Source organism: Vombatus ursinus, unplaced genomic scaffold, assembly GCF_900497805.2.
Source record: "Vombatus ursinus unplaced genomic scaffold, bare-nosed wombat genome assembly UNPS02001287.1, whole genome shotgun sequence".
NCBI classification, from domain to species: Eukaryota; Metazoa; Chordata; class Mammalia; order Diprotodontia; family Vombatidae; genus Vombatus; species Vombatus ursinus.
In genome coordinates, this window is record NW_020941065.1 from 13,098,222 (window position 1) to 13,117,699 (window position 19,478).

Here is a 19,478-nt window from a genome sequence, read left to right on the forward strand (position 1 = left end):
AGAGAGAGAGAGAGAGAGAGAGAGAGAGAGAGAGAGAGAGAGAGAGATGACAGGTAGAACTCACACCATTTTGTAGCATGATGAATCCCATCTTTAATAATGTGGATCCACATTCTGTGGCCAAAGAGAACTATTTCAAAGAGAAATCAACCAACCAGCTAACCAGCATTTCTCAAACGCCCACTATGTGCCAGGTGACAGATCTAGAAAGAAAAACAAAGTGGCCCCTGGCCTCAAGAAACATACATCCTCCTATTGCTGTATCCTGGGGTTAGGACAGCAATCAACAAGCCATTATTAAGTACTGACTGTGCACTGGGCACTGAGGATATAGCCACATGAAACAGTTCAGAGACTCCAGACCTTCAGGGAGCTTCTGTTCTATTGGAAGAGCAGAAATGTACAGATGTAAGCACAGAAAATACATCCATCAATCACCATGTCTGTTAAGCACGTGTTAGGTGCCGATTGCTGGAGATACAAAGACAGAGAGGAACCTCTGGTCTCTGCCCTCAATGAGGAATGGAGCAATAACCAAGACAAGGCCACCTGGGCCTTCTCACAGGGTGGGTATTTGCAGAAGGATGGCATCTGCCATATGGCCCAAGGACTTACTAAATGCTTGTCACATCGGATGAATGTCTCATTTTGTCCCTGTGTGCCCGTGGCCAACCACAGCTGCTGTAACTCCAGAGGGGTAGAAGGAGGCCAGGGGGAGCTGCCAGTGTGAATATCAGAGAGAATGTCAGAGGTGAAAGGGACTTTAGAGAGCTAGTCCAGAGCCTCATTTTACAAAGGGGAAAACTGAGGCCACTCAGCAAGCTAGTTTTACAAAGCCAGTGCTAGAATCTTGGTCTCCTAGGCTGTCTTTGAGATTGAAACATGATTCCTGGGCATTGGGTCACAAGATTGGCTCCTTTGGTGTGGAGGCAGTGGCTTTCTTTCTCTGAGATCTTTCCCTCTAGAGTAACAAAGGTCACTGGATTTCTCAGTGGACAGAACTCTGGGCCCGGGGTCAGGAAAACCTGGGTTCCAATCTCACCTGTCACTGACTGTATGCCTTCAGACATGTCACACTCCCGCTCCGGACCTCTGACCCTATCAAGTTGAGACTGTAGGAATCGCTACCCATTAGGGCCCACCCTTCTGCGTCCTAGCACTAATCACCTCACCTCGCAGCCTTGCTATGCTTGCATTTCAAATGAAATGTGAACCAAGGCATTGTTAGTCTCTGTGCATCTGCCATCCATCCAACTTGCTATTAAGACACCTTTGGCTCATTTAGAGAAGGCTCATTTTCCTAACGACTCTAATAGCCATTTGGGGCAGGAGATGGAGATGTATCATGTCTTCCAAGGAAGAGAAGGAGGAGGGCTAATTATAATCTGTGGGCATGATCAAATCTTGGCTAGGTGGGAGCCTCGGTCCACCCGTTGATTCCTTTTGGCTGGGACGTGGCGTATCTTAGAATTTATCAGTGCGTAGGTTTTCTCTGCTCTTTTCATAGGGTCCTTGGAGATTACCCAGTCAACTTCCTCATTTTTACAGATGGGGAAAGTGAGGCACAAAGGGTTGTCTGTAGTAACACAGAGGAGGTATTTGAAACCTTACCTGTGAGGAGACAATAAAGTGGGCTGGACTCAGAGTCATGATGGAACTGGGTTGAGATGTGCAGTAGAAAGAGGGCTGAATTCAGTCCCAAGACTTGAGTGTGAATTCTTCAGCAAGTCTGGGCTTCCATTTCCTCATTTGTAAAATAAGGAAGTTGAACTTAGAAGGTCTCTAAGGTCCCTTTGAGCTCTAGATGTATGATACTCTGTGTGTGTGTGTGTGAGTGTGAGAGAGAGACAGACAGACAGACAGAGACAGATATATATATATATATATATATATATATTATATATATATGGAGAGAGAGAGAGAGAGAGCAACCTCTGATTCTTCTTCGCTGTCTAGTTATGGACAAAAATCAATTACCTGCCCTGAGCCTCACTTTCTGAATTTGTAAATGGAGATAATAATCCCTGTACTCCCATGATTGCCACAGAGAGTCAAGGTGATAAGGTATTAAGGTGCATGGCATGTGAATGTCCACTATCGTGCCACTAGGAGGCAGTGTGAAGCAGTGGCTAGGGAACCAGCCTGAGAGTCTGGAAGACCTGCGTTCTAATTCTACCGCTGACATATACAGGCTGTGACTCTGGATAAGTCACTTAACCTTGTAATGTTCTAGGCAGCTAACTGGATAGGACTCTAGCTCCAGGTGAGTTTTTATTTTGCCTCAGTGAAGTTTATTTTCTCACTTGGAGCTCTCACACCCCAGGTCAGGATGAAAAGGTTGGTGGTGTTATTGCTATTGTCTTTGTTGTTGCTGACATTGCTTGGGTCATGGTCTGGACCCTCTGATAGCTCAGCCAGGTCAAGTCAACAGCCATTTAGTAAGCTTCTGCGGTATGCCAGGTACTGGGCTCAGCCCCAGGGATAGAAAGACCAAAAAAAAAAAAAAAAAAAAAAGAACCAATTTCTACCTTCAAGGCACTTACATACTATGGGAGGGACACACCCTGCACTAGTAGGAGATGTAAGACTTTTGTCTCTCTAGTGGAGAGCCAGTGCAGTAGTAGGGCTTGGGTGCCACTATAATAATAGCATCATGGATTAAAGATGGAAGATGCCTTGGGGACCATTTAAACTAACCTCTCCATTTTACAGATGAAAAAAAAAAGTTTAGAGAGGTCACAGGAACACAAATCTAGAACTAGGAAAGACTTTAGGTGAACCATCTGGTTCAATCATGACTCAATTTACAAATGGGGAAACTAAGGCCAAGCCTCCTTTTACAGATGAGGAACCTGAAGCTCAGAGAGATGATTGGATAGATCTAGGGTTGACAGGGGTTTTAGGGACTGCCCCCCATTTTACAAATGAGGAAACTGAGTCCCAGAGTGATTAAAAATCATTAATATATAGAATTGGAAGGGACCTTGGAGGTCATTGAATTCAACCTGTTATTTTGGGGATGAGGACGTGGAGTGATTTGCCCAAGGTCACCCAAGCAGTAAGTGGCTGAGACGAGATCTGAACCCGGGGCTTGTGACTCCAAATCTGACATTTGCTAGTGCTCTATCGTGTAGTCTAACCCTAACCCTGTTATCCCATGCGGACCCCCTACCCACCTTGAGAGCTCATGCTGTGACTTTTTTCTGAGTGACTTTGGATGATACCTTTACCTCCTCTGAGCCCGAGTCGGGATTGCTTAACCAGGGTCTGAGGTCTCACTCCTCTGTGGTCGTTCATAGAGGGAGGCTGGACTTAAATCAGGGGGATTGCATTTGAGACCTCGCTCAGCCAATTCACAGAGATTTCCTTACAGCCCCCTCAGAAAGGGAGATTACAAATATTGTCACCCCATTTTACAGAGGAGGAAACTGAGGCACAGACATGTGTGCTGAAGTTCTGGCCCTCTGTGCTTCAAGCTCTTCCTTTGTAAAGTTCAGGTGACAATACTTACAATCTCTCCTTCCCAAGGTGGCTGTAAGGACATCTCTGGAAATGGTAAAGAAAGTTGTAGACTGTTAAACACTTTGAGATGTTCTGTAAGCAGATGCTGTAACAGAAAACATTTTTCATGATGTAAAGCTCCTACAATGTGACTTGCCTTGGTGATGACCACCGGAGACCCTGAGAGTCCTCCATGGTGATGGAGCCTTCTGAGGCTGGGGACAGGGTGTGGCATGGGAGGGGGGGATGTTTCCTGCTTGGCTTGGGGTGTTTGCTATCCTTCATCCTCCGTCCTTCCCTCCGGTTCCTCCATGGAGCCGCGTGATGGCCGTACGTTTTCTCTCCCCAGGGAGGACCTCAGCAGCTTATTCCTGCCTCGCTCCAGAGTGCCCCCAGTCTGCCGGGCAGTGGCCGGCATGGAGGGCTGCTCCCAGCAGGCCTTGAATAGGGTCAATTGTGTGAGGAAGACGTTTGCCAGTAGCTTAGCAGCCGTAAAGAGGAAGGCCGTGTGCACCCAGATCATACTCCAGATGGTGAGCCCCCACCGCTGCACCCCAATCCCTCTCCTTCTCCTCCTCTCCCTGGACAGCTCATGTCGGGCTAAAGAAAGCAGCTTGAGCAGGGAGTGGGAAGGGAGAGGCTCTAGGAAGCCCCCTTCTCACTGCTGTTAAAAATCTGGTCACCATTACCTTTGTCACAGTGCCTGACATTCCACCATCAGACCTTGTTTTAAACTAGGTCATTGAAGGTTTCCATTAGAGGAATAATAGCTAACATTTATGTAACACTTTCTGGTATTATGCTAAGTGCTTTACAATTATTAGTTCATTTAGTCCTCATAATAACCCTGGGAAGTAGGGGCTATCATGACCCCCGATTTTATAGGTGACGAAACTGAGACAGGAAAGGTTAAGTGACTTGCCCAGGGTCACGCAGCTAGAAAGTGTCTGGGGCCAGATTTGAACTCAAGTTTCCTGACTCCAGGCCCATCCACTGTGCCACCTAGCTGACTCACCGCAAGGTGAGGATCAAATGAGACCTGATTTTTAAAGTGCTTTGTAAACCAAAAAAGCAGTTACATCAATGCTAGCTGTCATTGTTATTATCAATAATAATAATATGGCTGGATCACCACTTATTGGATGTGTTGTAGAAAGGTTTCTTTTCTGGGCCTGGGTTCAACTTGTCAGCCATTGAGGTCCCTCTGGGGCCATCTCCAGTCCTCCTGATCTCTATCTGGCCACTGGACCCAGATGGCTCCAGAGGAGAAGGTGAGACTGTTGACCTTGCACAGCCCTGCCTCACTTAAATCCAATTCACTTGCACATCATGACAGCCTTCCTGATGTCATGGCCCTCTTTGAGAATGAAGGACAAACAACAATTCACCTTGGGCAGTTGTCAGAAGACATGAGTTGTCCCGGGCCAGGCTTGACCTCACAACGGGACCTTGGGCAAGTCACAGCTTCAGCTTTCCTTCTCTGTAAAGTGATGTGATTGAACTGAATGTCCTCTAGCTTTTTCTCCAGCCTGGAGCGTCTTTGTTCTCTGGGTGGGTTTGACTCTTGGTGTGTGGTTTTCGGGGAGAGGGAGAACAGTGTGGCAAAAACTTGTGAGGTAGAACTCTTCCCTTGTGGTCCAGAGTAGGGACGTGCTCTTCTGGAGGAGGGATCTCCTGGTGGAGGCATCTGCAGGGCAAGAAAACTTCCAGTGAAGCAGTGGAGGTGTCTGGAGGACGGGGAGGGGAGCTGGGAATCTAGGCTCCCAGAAGGCAGAGACTGTTTAGCTAAATCTTTGTATCTGAGCACCTTGGAGCATAGTACCCATCCCTAATACATGTTTGTTGAATCAAATTGAAAGCCATCCCTCCTTTCCCCTAATTAACTCTTCCTGTGAGTCACATCTAGCCCTGACCTCTCTCTCCTTCTGTGCCCCAGGATGCTTTGACCAATGTGATCAAACGGTCCCAGTTGCATTTTATCCATTGTCTGGTCCCAAGATCAGGATCAGAGGACAGAGGAGGGAACGCTTCCCTGGCACCAGCCCACAGGGAGCACCCCATGGACATCTCCATCCTGAGGGTCCAGCTGGCTGGAGCTCAGGTCCTAGATGCCCTAAGGCTGCACCGGATTGGTAAGTGGCCCTGCTCGGGGAATAATGAGGAGAATCCCCCAGCCCCAAGAGCCCCTGATGTGTATGGAGCATTAGCCCTTCAAAGCAGGCTCATCGGCGGGATCAGGAGGGTCAAGCTGAAAGAGATGTTAGAGAACATTGAGCTTGGCCTCCTTTTTTACAGGCTCGGAAACTGAAATTCATTCTTCTAATAGAATATAGATTTTTCTATTAGTCTATAAGCCCTATGAGGGTAGCAGCCGCCTTTGATTCATTTCCACAAACATTTCCTAAGTACCTGTTATGGTCAAGGCAGATCTGGTGCTAGGGATGCAAAATAACCAATCAATGACCATCTATTAAATGTCTATTATGTGCGCAGCACTGTGCTAGGCATTGGGGATAATGGTAGGACACAGAATGGAGCAATCCTTGCTTACAGTTAACGGAGAAGACAAGAGCATAGAAAAATGTTCTGTTGTTCTGTTGTGTCTGACTTTTGGTGACCTCCAGGGTCCACAGGGTTTTCTTGGTAAAGACATTGGAGTGGTTCTCTGTTCTCCAGTGGATTAAGGCAAACAAAGGTTAAGTGACTTGCCCAGGGTCACTCAATTAGTAAGTGTCTGAGTCTAGATTCAAACTCGGATCTTCCTGACTTCAGGATGGCTGCTCTAGCCACTGAGCCATCTAACTGCCCCTGTAAAATGTATATAGCATCACTATAAAGTTAATAAATACTTATTATTATTCATATTAATACATATTAATTATAAAGCAAAGTATTGGTCAGTCAGCTGATAAGCATTTATTAAGCATCTACTCTGTGCCAGGTACTGTGCTAAGTGCTGGGGATACAAAGAAAGGCAAAAGCCAGCCCCTGCCTTCAAGGAGCTCACAGTCTAATGGGGGAGACAAAATGCCAACAACTAGTCAAATACCAGACACGTAGAGAGCACATGGAAAGTAGCCTTAGAGGCTAAGGCAACGGCAGCTTGGGGGGAGAGGTGACTGGCAAAGGCCTCCTGACAAAGGAGACCGTTGAGTTCAGTCTTAAAGAAGTCAAGGATAAAAATAGACCAATCCCTACCTTCAAGGAGCCCACTGACTACTGGGGGAGGGAGGCAAGGGGAGGGAAGAGGAGAGGGGAAGGGGAGCTCAAGGTGAGGCAGAGACAAAGGGTTCGAGGAATATCTAAGGATGAAAGGGACCCTTTTGGGGACCCCAGGGGAGTCTGGAAAGGCTCCTCAGAGGAGGCGGTGCCTCAGTTGAGCCTCAAAGGAAAATATAGATCCTGAAAGCTGGAGGCAGGGAGATGGTACTTGGGATGAGCTCCTAAATCCAGCTGGTAACCCAGAGTGCAGGATGGGAAATTGTGTGGCAAGGGGCTAGCTGTTCAGGGCCAGGAGCCACGCTGTCCTGGTCTCCAATGCCAGGACAAGGAAAGACTCTGCTGTTTCCATCAGCACTAGAGCTCTGCTAAATGGGGGTGGTTATTTTTTGTTTTTTATTTATGGGGAGGAGGGTTTTTTTTAAAAAATTATTCCAGTAGTGCTTTAGAATTTACCAAAATGCTTTACACACATGATATCATTTGGTCCTTATGATGGCCATGTCTGGCAGAGGGATATTATCATTCCCATTTTACAGAGAGGAAGGTGAAGCTGAGAGAGGGAAATTAGGCAGGATTTGAACCCAGGGTCTTTCCAACTGCAAGCCCAGTCTGTGCTGTGTCCACTTCACTACTGGGCTGTCACCACTGACATCCTGACCTTGATATCTCCTTGCTGTGCCTTTCAGAAAGTTCAGTGTTTGTTGATTGAATAACTGACAACCCTGGGAATTACCTGGGTAGTGTGGGACTGTGGAAAAGAAAGGCTGACTGTGGGATCAGCGGCCCTGCACTGAAATCCCAGTTCTGCTGCTGGCAACCTGTATAGACAAGTCACTTTTCCTTCTTAGTTATAAAATGAGTGGATTGGACCAGATTCCTCTAAATCAAGTCTACCAGGATCTAGATTTTATGGAGAAAACTGTGGCCCATGAAGTCTGAGCCACCTGCCCAAACTTGCTTGGAATACTGGTTGATTCAGGGCTAGGACCTAATACAATAATATGTTCCATTTCTGGAGCATTTTAGGATTTACAAAACATTTTCTTGACAACAGCCACAGGGTGTATCTTGGAGATAAAGAAACTGAGGCTCTGAGAGGGGGCAGTGACTTGTCCAGGGTCATTCTGCCCTGTTTCTGGCTCCTCCCCCTTTCAACATCTCTTTTGGTAGCATCCTTCAGGAGACGGCATTGCTCAGAGAACCAGGGAGCCCTGGGCCTGAATGTCACCCTTCCCCGGGGACCAGGCAGCCTGTGCCGCTGGACAGCTCCTCCTCCCTCCCTCTGCAGCTGCTGAGCCCAGTCTCACTGCTCTGCTGCGTTCTGGCTCCCTGCAGCGTCTGCCGCCCCTGCCCAGCTGATTCAGCGGGGGTTGGTGCCAGAGAACTGTTGCATGGTCCCCTGGGGCCGCTGTAAAGTCACTCAGGCAAGGAGGCCACTGTCTGCTGGCTGGGCCACCTGAGCAGGAAGGGGAGGGAAGCGAGGGAATAGGCTTTCTACGGTGCCTACTATGTGCCAGGGCTAAGCGCTTCTTACAAATATTATCTCATTTGATCCTCACAACAACGCTGGGAGGTAGATGATCTTATTATCCTCATTTTATAGTTAAGGAAACTGAGGCAGGCAGGTTAAGTGACTTGCCCAGGGTCACAGACTTAGTAAGTGTATGAGGCTGGATTTGAACTCAGGTCTCTCTGACTACAGGACCCATCACTCTATCTAGCTGAATCTTGCTGCTCTCCCTTCAGAGTTGGTTGAAGGTTCCCCTTGTCCAAGGGCCACTGGGAGCCATAGACACAGGAGAAGCCTCTGGGCTAAGGAAGAAGGCAGAAGAGGGGCTGCTGGACAATAGACACAGACACGGGGCATTGAGAGAAGGGTATTTACTACCAAGAAAAGTAGGGAGAAGGGCAGCATGGAGGATAGGGTGTGGTGTTCGGGTCAGGAAGACCTGCATTCAAATTTTGCTCCATATAGCCGCTAGCCATGACAGCAAGAGCAACTCTCTTTACTTCTGTCAGCCTCAGTTCCTACATCTGTGAAATGGGCATGATAATATTGGCAGTGTTTACCTCACAAAGCAGCTGTGAGTCCACATGAGATTCTGTATGAAGAGTCCTCAGTAAACATTCTAATACACTCTCTACTATAAACACCAGCCAGTGAGGAGGCAACATCGTGTACGTAGTGGAGAGAAACCTGGCCTTCTTCTCCCACCTCTGTGCCTAGCACCGTGCTAAGTGCTGGGAATAACAATATGAGCAGAAGGGACAGGTCCTGCCCTCAAGGAGCTTTCATTCTATGGGGGAAGCCGCCATGTAAAAGGGAACTGTGTGCCGCTGGTCCAGGCTCTCTGCCTCAGTTTCTTCATCTGTAAAATGGTGATAATCATAGCACCTATTTCACAGGGCTGCTGAGAAGATCATAAGAGATAATGTGAGTTATATAAACGTTGGGACTTCTGTCATTGTCCCTAGTAAGCCTGAATTTGATTCCGCAAATAACCCTTTGAAAGAAGAGCCATCTCTGACCACGTCACTCCTGTGCTCAGAAATCACCAGTGGATCTCTACTGCCTCTCCAGAAAAATGTAAATTCCTGTGCCTGCTTTTCAAGGCCCTCAGCACGCTGATACTGCCTTAACCTTCCAGGATTTTCTCATGGGACTCTGTGTCAAACAGGGCATCCCCCTGTCCCTGCTGAACACCAGCCGCTGCACCCATCTGCCTCCAGGTTTTCGCTCAGGCTTTTTTCTACAACCAAAATGCCCACCCTTTAGAGCCCAGTTCAGATGCCGCCCCCTCCAGCGAGCCTTCCTTGGTCTGCATGGTGCATGGTGGCATTCTCCCCTTCAGGCCTCTCCCCAAGAGGTCCCCAGGCTCGTAGATCCACAGCTGGAGGGAATCCAGCCCTCTCCTTTCACAGACTTCCCCACACATGGACCCAGTCCATTTGTGCTGAGTGCCCAAAGTCACAGTCAGGTCAGGTCAGAGGCAGGATGTGAACTCAGGTCCTTGACTCAGAGCTATCTGTCCACCCATTGCGCCAAGTCTACACCTTACATTCCAACTCCCCGGGCTCTGCACATAGTAGGTGCTCCTCACCTCTTGGGGGCAGTCCTTGGTCCCTGCCCAGGGCACAGGCATTCTCTCTGTCCCTGTCCTGATTGGAGCTCAGCCCAGTCTTTTGATCCTTCTGTGCTGCAGTGATTCCCTGTGGATTCATAGAATCATAAGATTCCAAGGACTTCAGAGCCAATTTAGTCCAACGCCCTCACTTATGGGTGAGGGAAGTGGGGCCCAGAGAAAGAGAAATGAGCTCCCCAAAGTCCTATAGCGAGGAGGGGCACAGCCGTGACTGGGGCCACGCCATTCCACTCCACATTGGATGCTTCCCCTGCCCCCACTGAAAGTCAGGCTTCCTCAGAAAAATGCAAGGCTTGCAGATGGGGTGGATGGAAGGCCAGCCTCGCAGTCAGAAACACCTGACAACCCGTTGGCTGGGTGACCCTGGGCAAGTCACTTCTCAAAGGGCCTGAGGAGTACCTCTAAGACTATAGGTTGCAATCAATCAATCAACCAGTAATAAGTATTTATCAAGCATCCGGAGATATAGGGGATAGAAGTCTAGACTTAGAGCAAGGAAAACCCAAATTCAAATCCTTCCTCAGGATTTGACCTGGAGAAAGTCACTTAACCTCAGTTTCCTCATCTGTAAAATGTGGAAGCTGGTCTCTACAGCCTCTAAGATGCTTTCTAGCTCCAAAGCTATGATCTCATGATTGTATAAGGCAAAAATAGCCCATCACCTCAAAGAAAGTGCATTCTAATTGTGAGATAACATGTCAAAGAAAAGGCCCACATAGAAACATTTGGAACAGATGGAAGGTGACCTTTAAAAGAAGGGTCTAGCAGCTGGCGGAAGAGGAAGGGCTTCCCGTTGAAGGTATTTGAGTCTCTGATCAGCGTCTGAGAAGAGGCTGGAAGGGCCGGGCCAGAACCAAAAGTGCTCCAGAGACCTTTGATTTCTGTAGACCGAGACTGCCCTTCACCGATGCAGGCTGAGATCCTGACCAGTGTCAGAAGCTGCATCAGATCCCGGGGCTCTCTGACACCAAATCCATTATGGTCCGAGGTCTGGCTTGGAACCTCGGCTCTGATGTTCACTTGCCTCCAATTTTCTTGGTCCCGGTCTCTGGGGCTGGAGTTCCCTGTTCTCTCCAATGAGGGGGTCTGGGCAAGGTGATTGTGAGGATTTCTTCTGACTTTAAAGCCATGATTTCTCCTTGGGAATCAATATTGGCCTCAGGCATGACTGAAAATAATAAGATCATCAGTGGCTCATGGATCTGGCGCTGGAAGGGACCCTAGAGGTCCTCTGGTCTAAGCCTCTCATTTTACAGCAGAAGAAACTGAGGCATGGAGAAGACAAATCATTGGTCTAATTGGGTCACACAACTGGTAATTCCTAGAATCATAGATAGGTCCAGAGCTGGAAGGGACCTCAGATGTCAGCTACTCTGACCCCTTTACTTCAGAGGGGAGGAAACTGAGGTCCAGTCTATAAGAGGAGTCAAAAGTGGGATCTGAACCCAGGCCCTCTGCCTCCAATCCAGGGCTCCTTCCACAGGTCCACTCTGCAGCTCTTGGACTCTGGGTATGATGCTTTGGGCTGGGCACCTATTTGTTGGAGCCCAAGCAAAGGTAGACACTCGCAGACATGGAATGATGTTCTAGTATTTGGCCTGGACGCTGCCCTCCCCTCCACCTTCCGCCTCACTGTCGTGTTCCTAGTAGACACACTTCAATGGTATTTTTTGGCGAACTCGTTGGGGGCACTGTTCAAACAAGGACAGAGCTGCACTCCCTTATTGATTTCCCCTCATCTGCAGAACTTCAAGTGGGATAAGGAAAGAAAATGTCACTGAGGAAGGCATTTACAGACCACCCACTACTGGTGAACTCATCTAGTGCCTGGGACCATTGCCTGGTGACAAAATGTGGCTACTAGTGTGATGCTTGGAGATAGAGCTGCCTCATGGAGGGTCGATAGGATGCTGGGCTTGAGTTAGGAAGTCCTGGGTTCAAATCCAGCCTCTGACACTTATCAGCAGTGTGACCCTGGGCAAGTCCTCTAAACTTTATCAGCCTCAGTTTCTTCAACCATAAAATGAGGGGTAATAACAGCTAGGTGGCACTGTGGATAGAATGCCGGACTCATCTTTCTGAGTTCAACTGTAGCCTCAGATGCTTACTAGCTGTGTGACCCTGGGCAAGTCACTTCACCTTTTTTGCCTCAGTTTCCTCATCTGTAAAATGAGCTGGAGAAGAAAATAGCAAAACACTTTAGTATCTTTGACAAGAAAACCCCAAATGGGGTCATGAAGAGTTGAACTTGACTGAAAAATGACTGAAAATCTAAAAAAAATTGTCCAGGGTTGTTGTGAAGATTGAATGAGATAATAGTTCTAAAGTATTTGCAAGCCTTATCGTGCTGGATGACTGATAGATACTATCTCTGTTGTCCCCTGTTGTCCCCTGTGGACGTGGAGGACACCCATATCACCGGGTCACAGACTTTTAGAGATGGAAGGAACCTGGGAGGTCACGAGAACCAGACATGGTGACTTTTCCAAGGTCACGCAATCTGTGTAAGAGGTGGGATTTGAACCCAGGCCTTTTTTCTTGCTTCTTTAGGCTTTTTTTTTCCTGTTCCATGTTCTCTGCCTTCTTCTTCCTCTATCAGTTTATACCCATTACCACCTTCAAGGACCGTCTCCAAGCACGCCTCCTCCAGGGAGGTTTCCCTGCTTACTCAGGCCCTACTGGAATCCTTCTCTTTGTGTCCCTATCAGTTTGTGGGTTGTACTAGGCTGGTAGCAGACTTCTTGGACTTTCCATCTGGCTCACTGCCCCGTTTCCCTTTGCCCCCCTCCCCCAGGTTACACGGACCACATGGGCTTCACCCGATTCCGGCGGCAGTTCCAAGGTCTGGCTCCAGAGTTTATGAAGAAGCTTTTGCTGCCCCACGAGAGGATGGAGGAGAGGAAGGTATGGGATACTGCGTGGAGGGATTGGGGCTGCAGAGGAGTTGACTTGGAGGGTTGAGCAGAGGTTCTCACCAGTCCAGAGCCTGGGAGGAGAGAAAAGGGCTAGACCTGGAGGTAGAAGAAGTATTGGGCTTAAAACCAACTCTTAACACTCACTTGCTGTGTGACCAAGGACAAGTCACCTAACCTCTCTGGGCTTCATGAGGATAATACCTACCTGACAGGGTCATTGTAAAGTTTAGAAGTGATCATGTTTATAAAAGCATCGGGTGAGCCTCTGGAAATGCTGAATCAGAGAGCTGCTGTTGGGTGTGAAAAAAGAATTTCATTGAGAGGCCGTGGGGGCAGAGGTCAGGATTTGAATTCTTACCTGCCCATGTTTGGACAAGTACATCCCTCTCTCTGGGGCTCAGTGTCCTATGTACAATGAGGGAGTTAGATAAGATGGTAAAGGGGAAGAAGGAGAAGGAGGAGGAGGAGGACGAGGAGAGGAGGATAGTGGGGTTATGGTAATCATAGCTAACATGTTTCTACCACTTCAAGCTTGGCAAAGTGCTATTATTGTCCCCATGAACTTTGATCTCTTCCTTGCCCCAAAGCTCACTCATTAGCGTTATCATTGGGGGATCACCAATTGCTTTAACTATGCCCGGGGATCGAGTTGTGATTATTAATCACAGAGTCATCATTGTTAAGCTGGGGGGAGTCTTAGAACATGGAATATCAGAGCTGGAAGGACCCTAGAACAGAGAATGTCAGAGCTGGGAGGGACCCTAGGACAGATAACACTGGAGGTAAAAAGGTCTTTTAAAACATTTAGTCAAATCCTTTAACTTAATTTTATATTGCGCAGAGGAAACTGATGTGATGAGGGATGCCTCTGCTCCCTCCCGTCCCCCCAGTTGTGAGCTACAGAGCCATGGCTTCACCCGCCGCCCTCGGCCTCCAGCCCAGCAGCCGCCCCTTGGTTCCGGCCCAGGTCTCGTGTCTCCCATGCCAGGGGTCCCTCTGCCCTTTAGTTTCATCCTTGGGCCCACAAGGATCAAAGTCCCTCTGGTTTGAGGCAAAAACAAACTTGGGCGAGTGGAAAAATCCAAGTGGTTCAGATTTTGATTCTGAGGTGGGGGAGGAGGGGTGACTTTTAAAATTCTCTCACAAACGTGGTTTGCTGCGGCAAAGATTTTTGGGGGCAATGAAAGTAAACTCCATCCTGCCTCTTATGAAAAAGCTGATAAATATGCATTAGCCGGGAAGCTCCGTCATGGCATGAATTAAACATGAACACGTGCTCGGCTGGGTAAACTGTCAGAGCCTGTGTGCAAATTCGGTTAAGACCTCACGGCTGAATCAGACATGTCTGACAGGCAGAAAAGGTCAATGTTGTTATTAGATACCATCAGATAGGAGGCACAAGGAGCTCCATGGTCAGGAGGAAGTGGGGGACGGATCCAATCCTCCATGCTCTGGGTCCAGCCTGGCCTGGAACAGGCATTTAATGGCAGGATTGTCTCCCAGCGTGATTTGGTGGTATCCAGGCTTGTCACTCTGGAGAATTTTTTTTTTGGTGGAGGGGCACCCAAGGCAAAACTCCTTTCCATGCCTCACCTTACCTCTTTCTCCTAATAAGCCTATTCAGCGTTAGAAGGGATCTCAAAGGTCAGCTAAATTCAAACTCCTTGTTTATTGGTGAAAGCTCACTGGTCACATAAGGAGCAAGGAGCAATGCCTGAATTTGAACCTGGGTCCTCTGACCCTGAGTCTAGCATTCTTTCTAATGGAGGTGATGCAGAGGGAACTGGCTTCTGGGACTCTAGCCCCTTGGTCCATCTGTGACCTGTTTCCTTCTCCCTAGAAATGCAGGGGCTGGTCTGGATTGCCCCTGAGGTCCTGCCGGCTCTGAGTGACCAGAGCTCCAAATTCTTCTTATCCCTTGTGTCTCCTCGGGATAACCCTGATAACAGAGCAGCAGCTTCCAAACATCACGCTTTGGGTCCTTTGCCTAGATGTGGGGCGGCTCGGAGTTGGGAGCTCCTTTGTTAGAGCGGGGCTAAGGAGGTCCAAATCAGGCTTCAGCTGGACCAGCCACCTTGGGTGGAGGTGAACTCCGTCGTGAATCCAGGGATTGTGTCTGACCCCGGCCAAATGGCCTGCACCTGCGGCCTGGGGAGTGGGAAGGACCATGCAGGGAGGGCCCATCACCAGCCGGGTCTCTCCAGGGCACACCCTCCTGACCAGGGTGCTCAGCGTGGTCCTTGACAAAGGAGGATATTTCACCGTTAGCTGGCATCTTGTTGACTCTCAGCTCCCCGCCTCCTTCCGAGCCTGAAATGGTATCACTCGCGATTCCCTGAGGCTGCAGTCATCAGCACAGAGAGGGACCCTGTCCGTCAGGCCCTTTTCTATTGGTTCACAATGAATGTAAACATCCAGAGGGAGCTTCCCTTAGCCCTCTGTAGAACTAGACTTACTGGACTTGATCCGCAAAAGGGTTTTTACAAAATGGATTGTCAAAAGAAAGAACCTGAAGTGAGCTAAAGCTTAGAATACAAAGCTGGGAGGGGCCTGAGAACAGGGAATGTCAGAGTTGGGAGGGGCCTGAGAACAGGGGATGTCAAGGCTGGGAGGGGCCTGAGAAAAGGGGATGTCAGGGCTGAAAAAAGCCTTGAAAACAACTTAAAACAACCTCCTCTTTCACAATTAAGCACGCGGGAGCCTGAGGAGGGCAAGGGTCTCGATCTGAGGTCACTCAGAGAATTAGAGGCTGACTGGAATCTGAGGCAGGGAGCAGAAACTGAGTTCAATCAGAGGGTCCCACAAGTCCCCTTGTCCAAAAAGTGTGTTCTTGATCGGCTGCTCTAGTCCAAGAACTTCCCACCAGTGAGGTCACTCCTGAGGAGGTCTTCTGGGGAAGGTCTTGCATTTTACCTTGGGGGAGGCCCTCTGTTTGCTGGATGGAGAGCAAGTCAGGAACTCACTGATGATTAGGTAACTGGGGTGTGCTACGGCCCGGCTCATCCTGAAGGAGAGCCGATAGGTGATTTTTTGGTGTGAGCATTTACATCTTGGAAATTGGCAAATAGCTACACATCAGGGCTTCACTTGTGTTTATAGGAGCCAGTTGTTAAATATTTCCCAGCATATCCAGTGGGCTGGTGTTAACATTTACTAGTCATTGTCACCCACACGTATAAAAGAGACTGCCCCCACCCCAAGATGGATCCATTTTGACAGAGGGGAGAAGGAAGGGAAACATCTCCCCTCCCATTTCTCACATTCTTTGTTGTAAGGTCCCTTTCATCCCTGACATTTTGATAAAGGAGAGGAAATCCAGGTATAGTCGGAAAAACACAGCAAAGAGAACAGAGTCTGCAAACCAGGAGCGAATTAGTGATCTTGACTTTGATTCCTGGACAGAGTTTTGGAAGGGATTATTAAAGCGATGGCTGGGGAGGCAGCACGGTATGATGAAAAGGACACTGGGATCCCAGGACCTGGGTTCATAGCCTGCCTCTGATGCTCGCTCAACTTCCCTGGGCCTCAGTTTCTTCCTCTGTAAAAAGAAGGGGTTAGACTAGCTGGCCCCCAAGGATCTTTCCGATTCTAGGGCTATGAGACTCTGAGTCTGTGACTTTGGAAGGGAAGTGGTAACACAAAGAGCCTTCTGCTTGTAAGATTTATTGTTCCAGAGCTCTTTGCAGCTTGGAACATATAAGGTTTTATGTTCTAAGGCCTTTCTAGCTCAAACATTATATGTTCTAAGATCATTTCAGGCTATCAACATTTTATGTTTTATGTTCTAAGACAGGCCTTAGGTCTGACATTTCCTGTTCTAAGGCCCCTCCTAGCTCTGACATCCCCTGTCTAATGCCCCTCCAAGCCCTGACAGTCCCTGTTCTAAGACCCCTCCTAGCTCTGACATTCTGTTCTAAGGAGCACCCCCCACCTCTGATACTCTCTGTTCTAAGGCCCCTCCCAGCCCTGACATCCCCTGTTCTAAGGCCCCTCCCAGTTCTGACATCCCCTGTTCTAAGGCCTTTCCCGGCCCTGGCATTCCCTGTTCTAAGGCCCCTCCTAGCCCTGACATTCCCCGTTCTGAGGCCCCCTCCCAGCCCTGACATTTCCTGTTCTAAGGCCCTTCCCAGCCCTGACATCCCCTGTTCTAAGGCCCCCTACCCAGCTCTGATGCTCTCTGTTCTAAGGCCCCTCCCAGCCCTGACATTCCCCATTCTGAGGCCCCTTTCAGCTCTGCTGTTAGATACTCTGAGGGCCCTACTAGCCCAGGCATTGTGTTCATCTGCGATTCTCTGCCAGGTGTGGAGGTGGCTCTCCTTCTTCAGGTAGCTGTGTAATTAGGAGATGGGAGGATCTGTATGTGCTCACCAAAGCCCTTGTTTTCATACAGCAGCCATTCATTTCCAATGCCATCCTCTCTCTTACCAAGTGCTTTATACCCTGTTTGCTCATTATTCTCTGCTGAATTTCTCGGGCTCTCAGCCTTTTCTGGGATGCTCGGCCCCTTCTCTGTTGGGAGGCCTGCTCGGATGATCTCTTTGGGGGTCCCTTAGAAGCCCGGGAAGGAGATCTTTGCACCGAATGCCAAAGAAGTTACCCTGAAGACAGGGCCACGGAGGGGTGAGCCCGCCTGATTTTGAATTCTGGGCTCACATTCTATGAACTCCTCGTCTCTTAATAGAATAAATAATGGAGGGCAAGGATTGCCAGTCTAATTGCTCTGGTCCTCGGGCCATGCCATCAATACAAAGAATCAATCCGGGAGCATTCCCACTCCAGCTCCTTTGACTAGCTGACGCTGGTACATCCCTCTGAGAATCAAAACTGCCTTTCCATACATGGCCTCCCTGGATCCTCTCCACCCTGCTGTGATGAAGGTGCCCAGATTATCATGCCTATTTTTCAGATGAACAAAGTGAGGGTCAGAGAGGTGAAGTCACACAGCTCGTGAGTCCAAGGTGGGCTCTGAACCCCTCTCCCCAAGCTCCATGGTGCCTTCCTTGTTCTGTGGTGTGGTCAAGAACAGTGGCTTTGGAGTAGGAAGACCTGGGTTCAGATCCCAAACTCTTACTGTATTATAACCTTGGGTGAGTCACTTTTTTATGCCTCAGTTTCCTCCTCTGTAAAATAAGGACCTTGGGCTCGATGATCTTGAAGAGCCTTCCCCACTCTAAAGCCTATGAACTAGCGTCTTTGAGGGTTAGGAATACCAGAAGCTCAGTGGCAATTTTTTGTATATTTAAAGGCCCAGCATGATGGGATCATAGAACTTGAGCTGAAAGGGACCTCAGGTCAGAGACCCCTGGTCCAATCCCCTCATTTTATAGATTAAAAAAATGCAGCTTTGGGGGTGGGGGAGGGTAAGTCACCCACAGGATTTGAACCTGGGTCTTCTGCCTCCAGGCCCTGCCTCCATCTACAATGCCACCTACTTACGTCATTATGATGACCAAATTAGATAATGCAGGTAATAGTACTTTACAAATCTTACAGCACTATACAGATGTAACATAGTATTGTTATTGCTTTATTGTTCTATTAATGGCATTGTGGACAGAGAATCAGCAAGACCTGAGTTTAAATTCTATCTCAGATATTTACTAGCCTTGTAACCTTGGACAAGTCATTTCACCTCTCCTTGCCTCAGTTTCCTTGCCTGTAAAATGAGAATAATAATAGCGCCTGCATCCCAGGGCTGTTGTGAGGATGCAGTGAGACAAATTCTGAAATTGGTATAAGGGATGGTCCAGAAGCAGGAGGTTATTATTTTTTTTTTAGGCAATTGGGGTTAAGTGACTTGCCCAGGGTCACACAGCTAGTAAGTGTCAAGTGTTTGGTCTGAGGCCACATTTGAACTCAGGATCTCCTGACTTCAGGGCTGGTGCTCTATCCACTGCGCCACCTAGCTGCCCCAGAAGCAGGAGGTTATTAGCAGATACACATCATCCATTAGGCCAGTGCTGAATTATCTTGGCTGTCTGAGTTTCCACCCCATAGCAGGTTGGAAATAGTAAGAAGGGCCCTTGGGAAGGACCAGTGAGAAGCAGATACAATAGAAGCAGGAGAAAGGATAGCCGTTGGCATCCTGACACTGACCTTGGAGTCACAGGTTCTGAGTTCAAGTCCTACATCAGATGCTTATTACTTCTGTGGCCTTGGACAAGTCACTTAACCTCTCTTGTTCTCAGTTTCCTTATCTGTAAAATGAGGAAGTTGGATTAAAATGCCTCAGAGGTCCCTTCTAGGTCTAAATCCTCTAAATCTGTGGTCTCTATGAGACAGCACAACTCAAGAACAAATATAGGAGCAAACCATCTTCCATTTTGGTACTAGAGAGGAAGACTAGGGATCATTCAGTTGATTGAGTTCGTGGAAGGAAAGGGAATGTGTGGTGCATTTGAGAAAGATTTCTGGGGCAGCTAGATGGCGCAGTGGATAAAGCTCCAGCCTTGGGGTCAGGAGAACCTGAGTTCAAATCCAGCCTCAGACACTTGATACTTACTAGCTGTGTGACCCTGGGCAAGTCACTTAACCCTGATGGCCTCACCAAAAAAACAAAAAACAAAAAAAAAGCAACGAAAGGTTAGCTAGGGCCATAGAAATAGAGCTCTAAGGGACCTTAGAACTCCTTTGTTCAAATCCCTTTTTACATATGAGAAAACTGAGCTAATTTCTTTTCTTTTCTTTTTTTTTTTTT

General features: G+C 48.3%; 1 protein-coding gene across 1 annotated transcript in view; it reads left to right on the forward strand.

Moving 5' to 3' along the window:
- MYO18B (myosin XVIIIB) overlaps positions 1 to 19,478 on the forward strand; it is a 352,079-nt gene that overhangs the window by 129,873 nt on the left and 202,728 nt on the right. Inside the window, exons 18-20 of the mRNA XM_027862330.1 lie at positions 3,851 to 4,034; positions 5,438 to 5,633; positions 12,661 to 12,770. Coding sequence (XP_027718131.1) covers positions 3,851 to 4,034; positions 5,438 to 5,633; positions 12,661 to 12,770 — 490 coding nt within the window. The remainder of the gene's footprint in view (positions 1 to 3,850; positions 4,035 to 5,437; positions 5,634 to 12,660; positions 12,771 to 19,478) is intronic.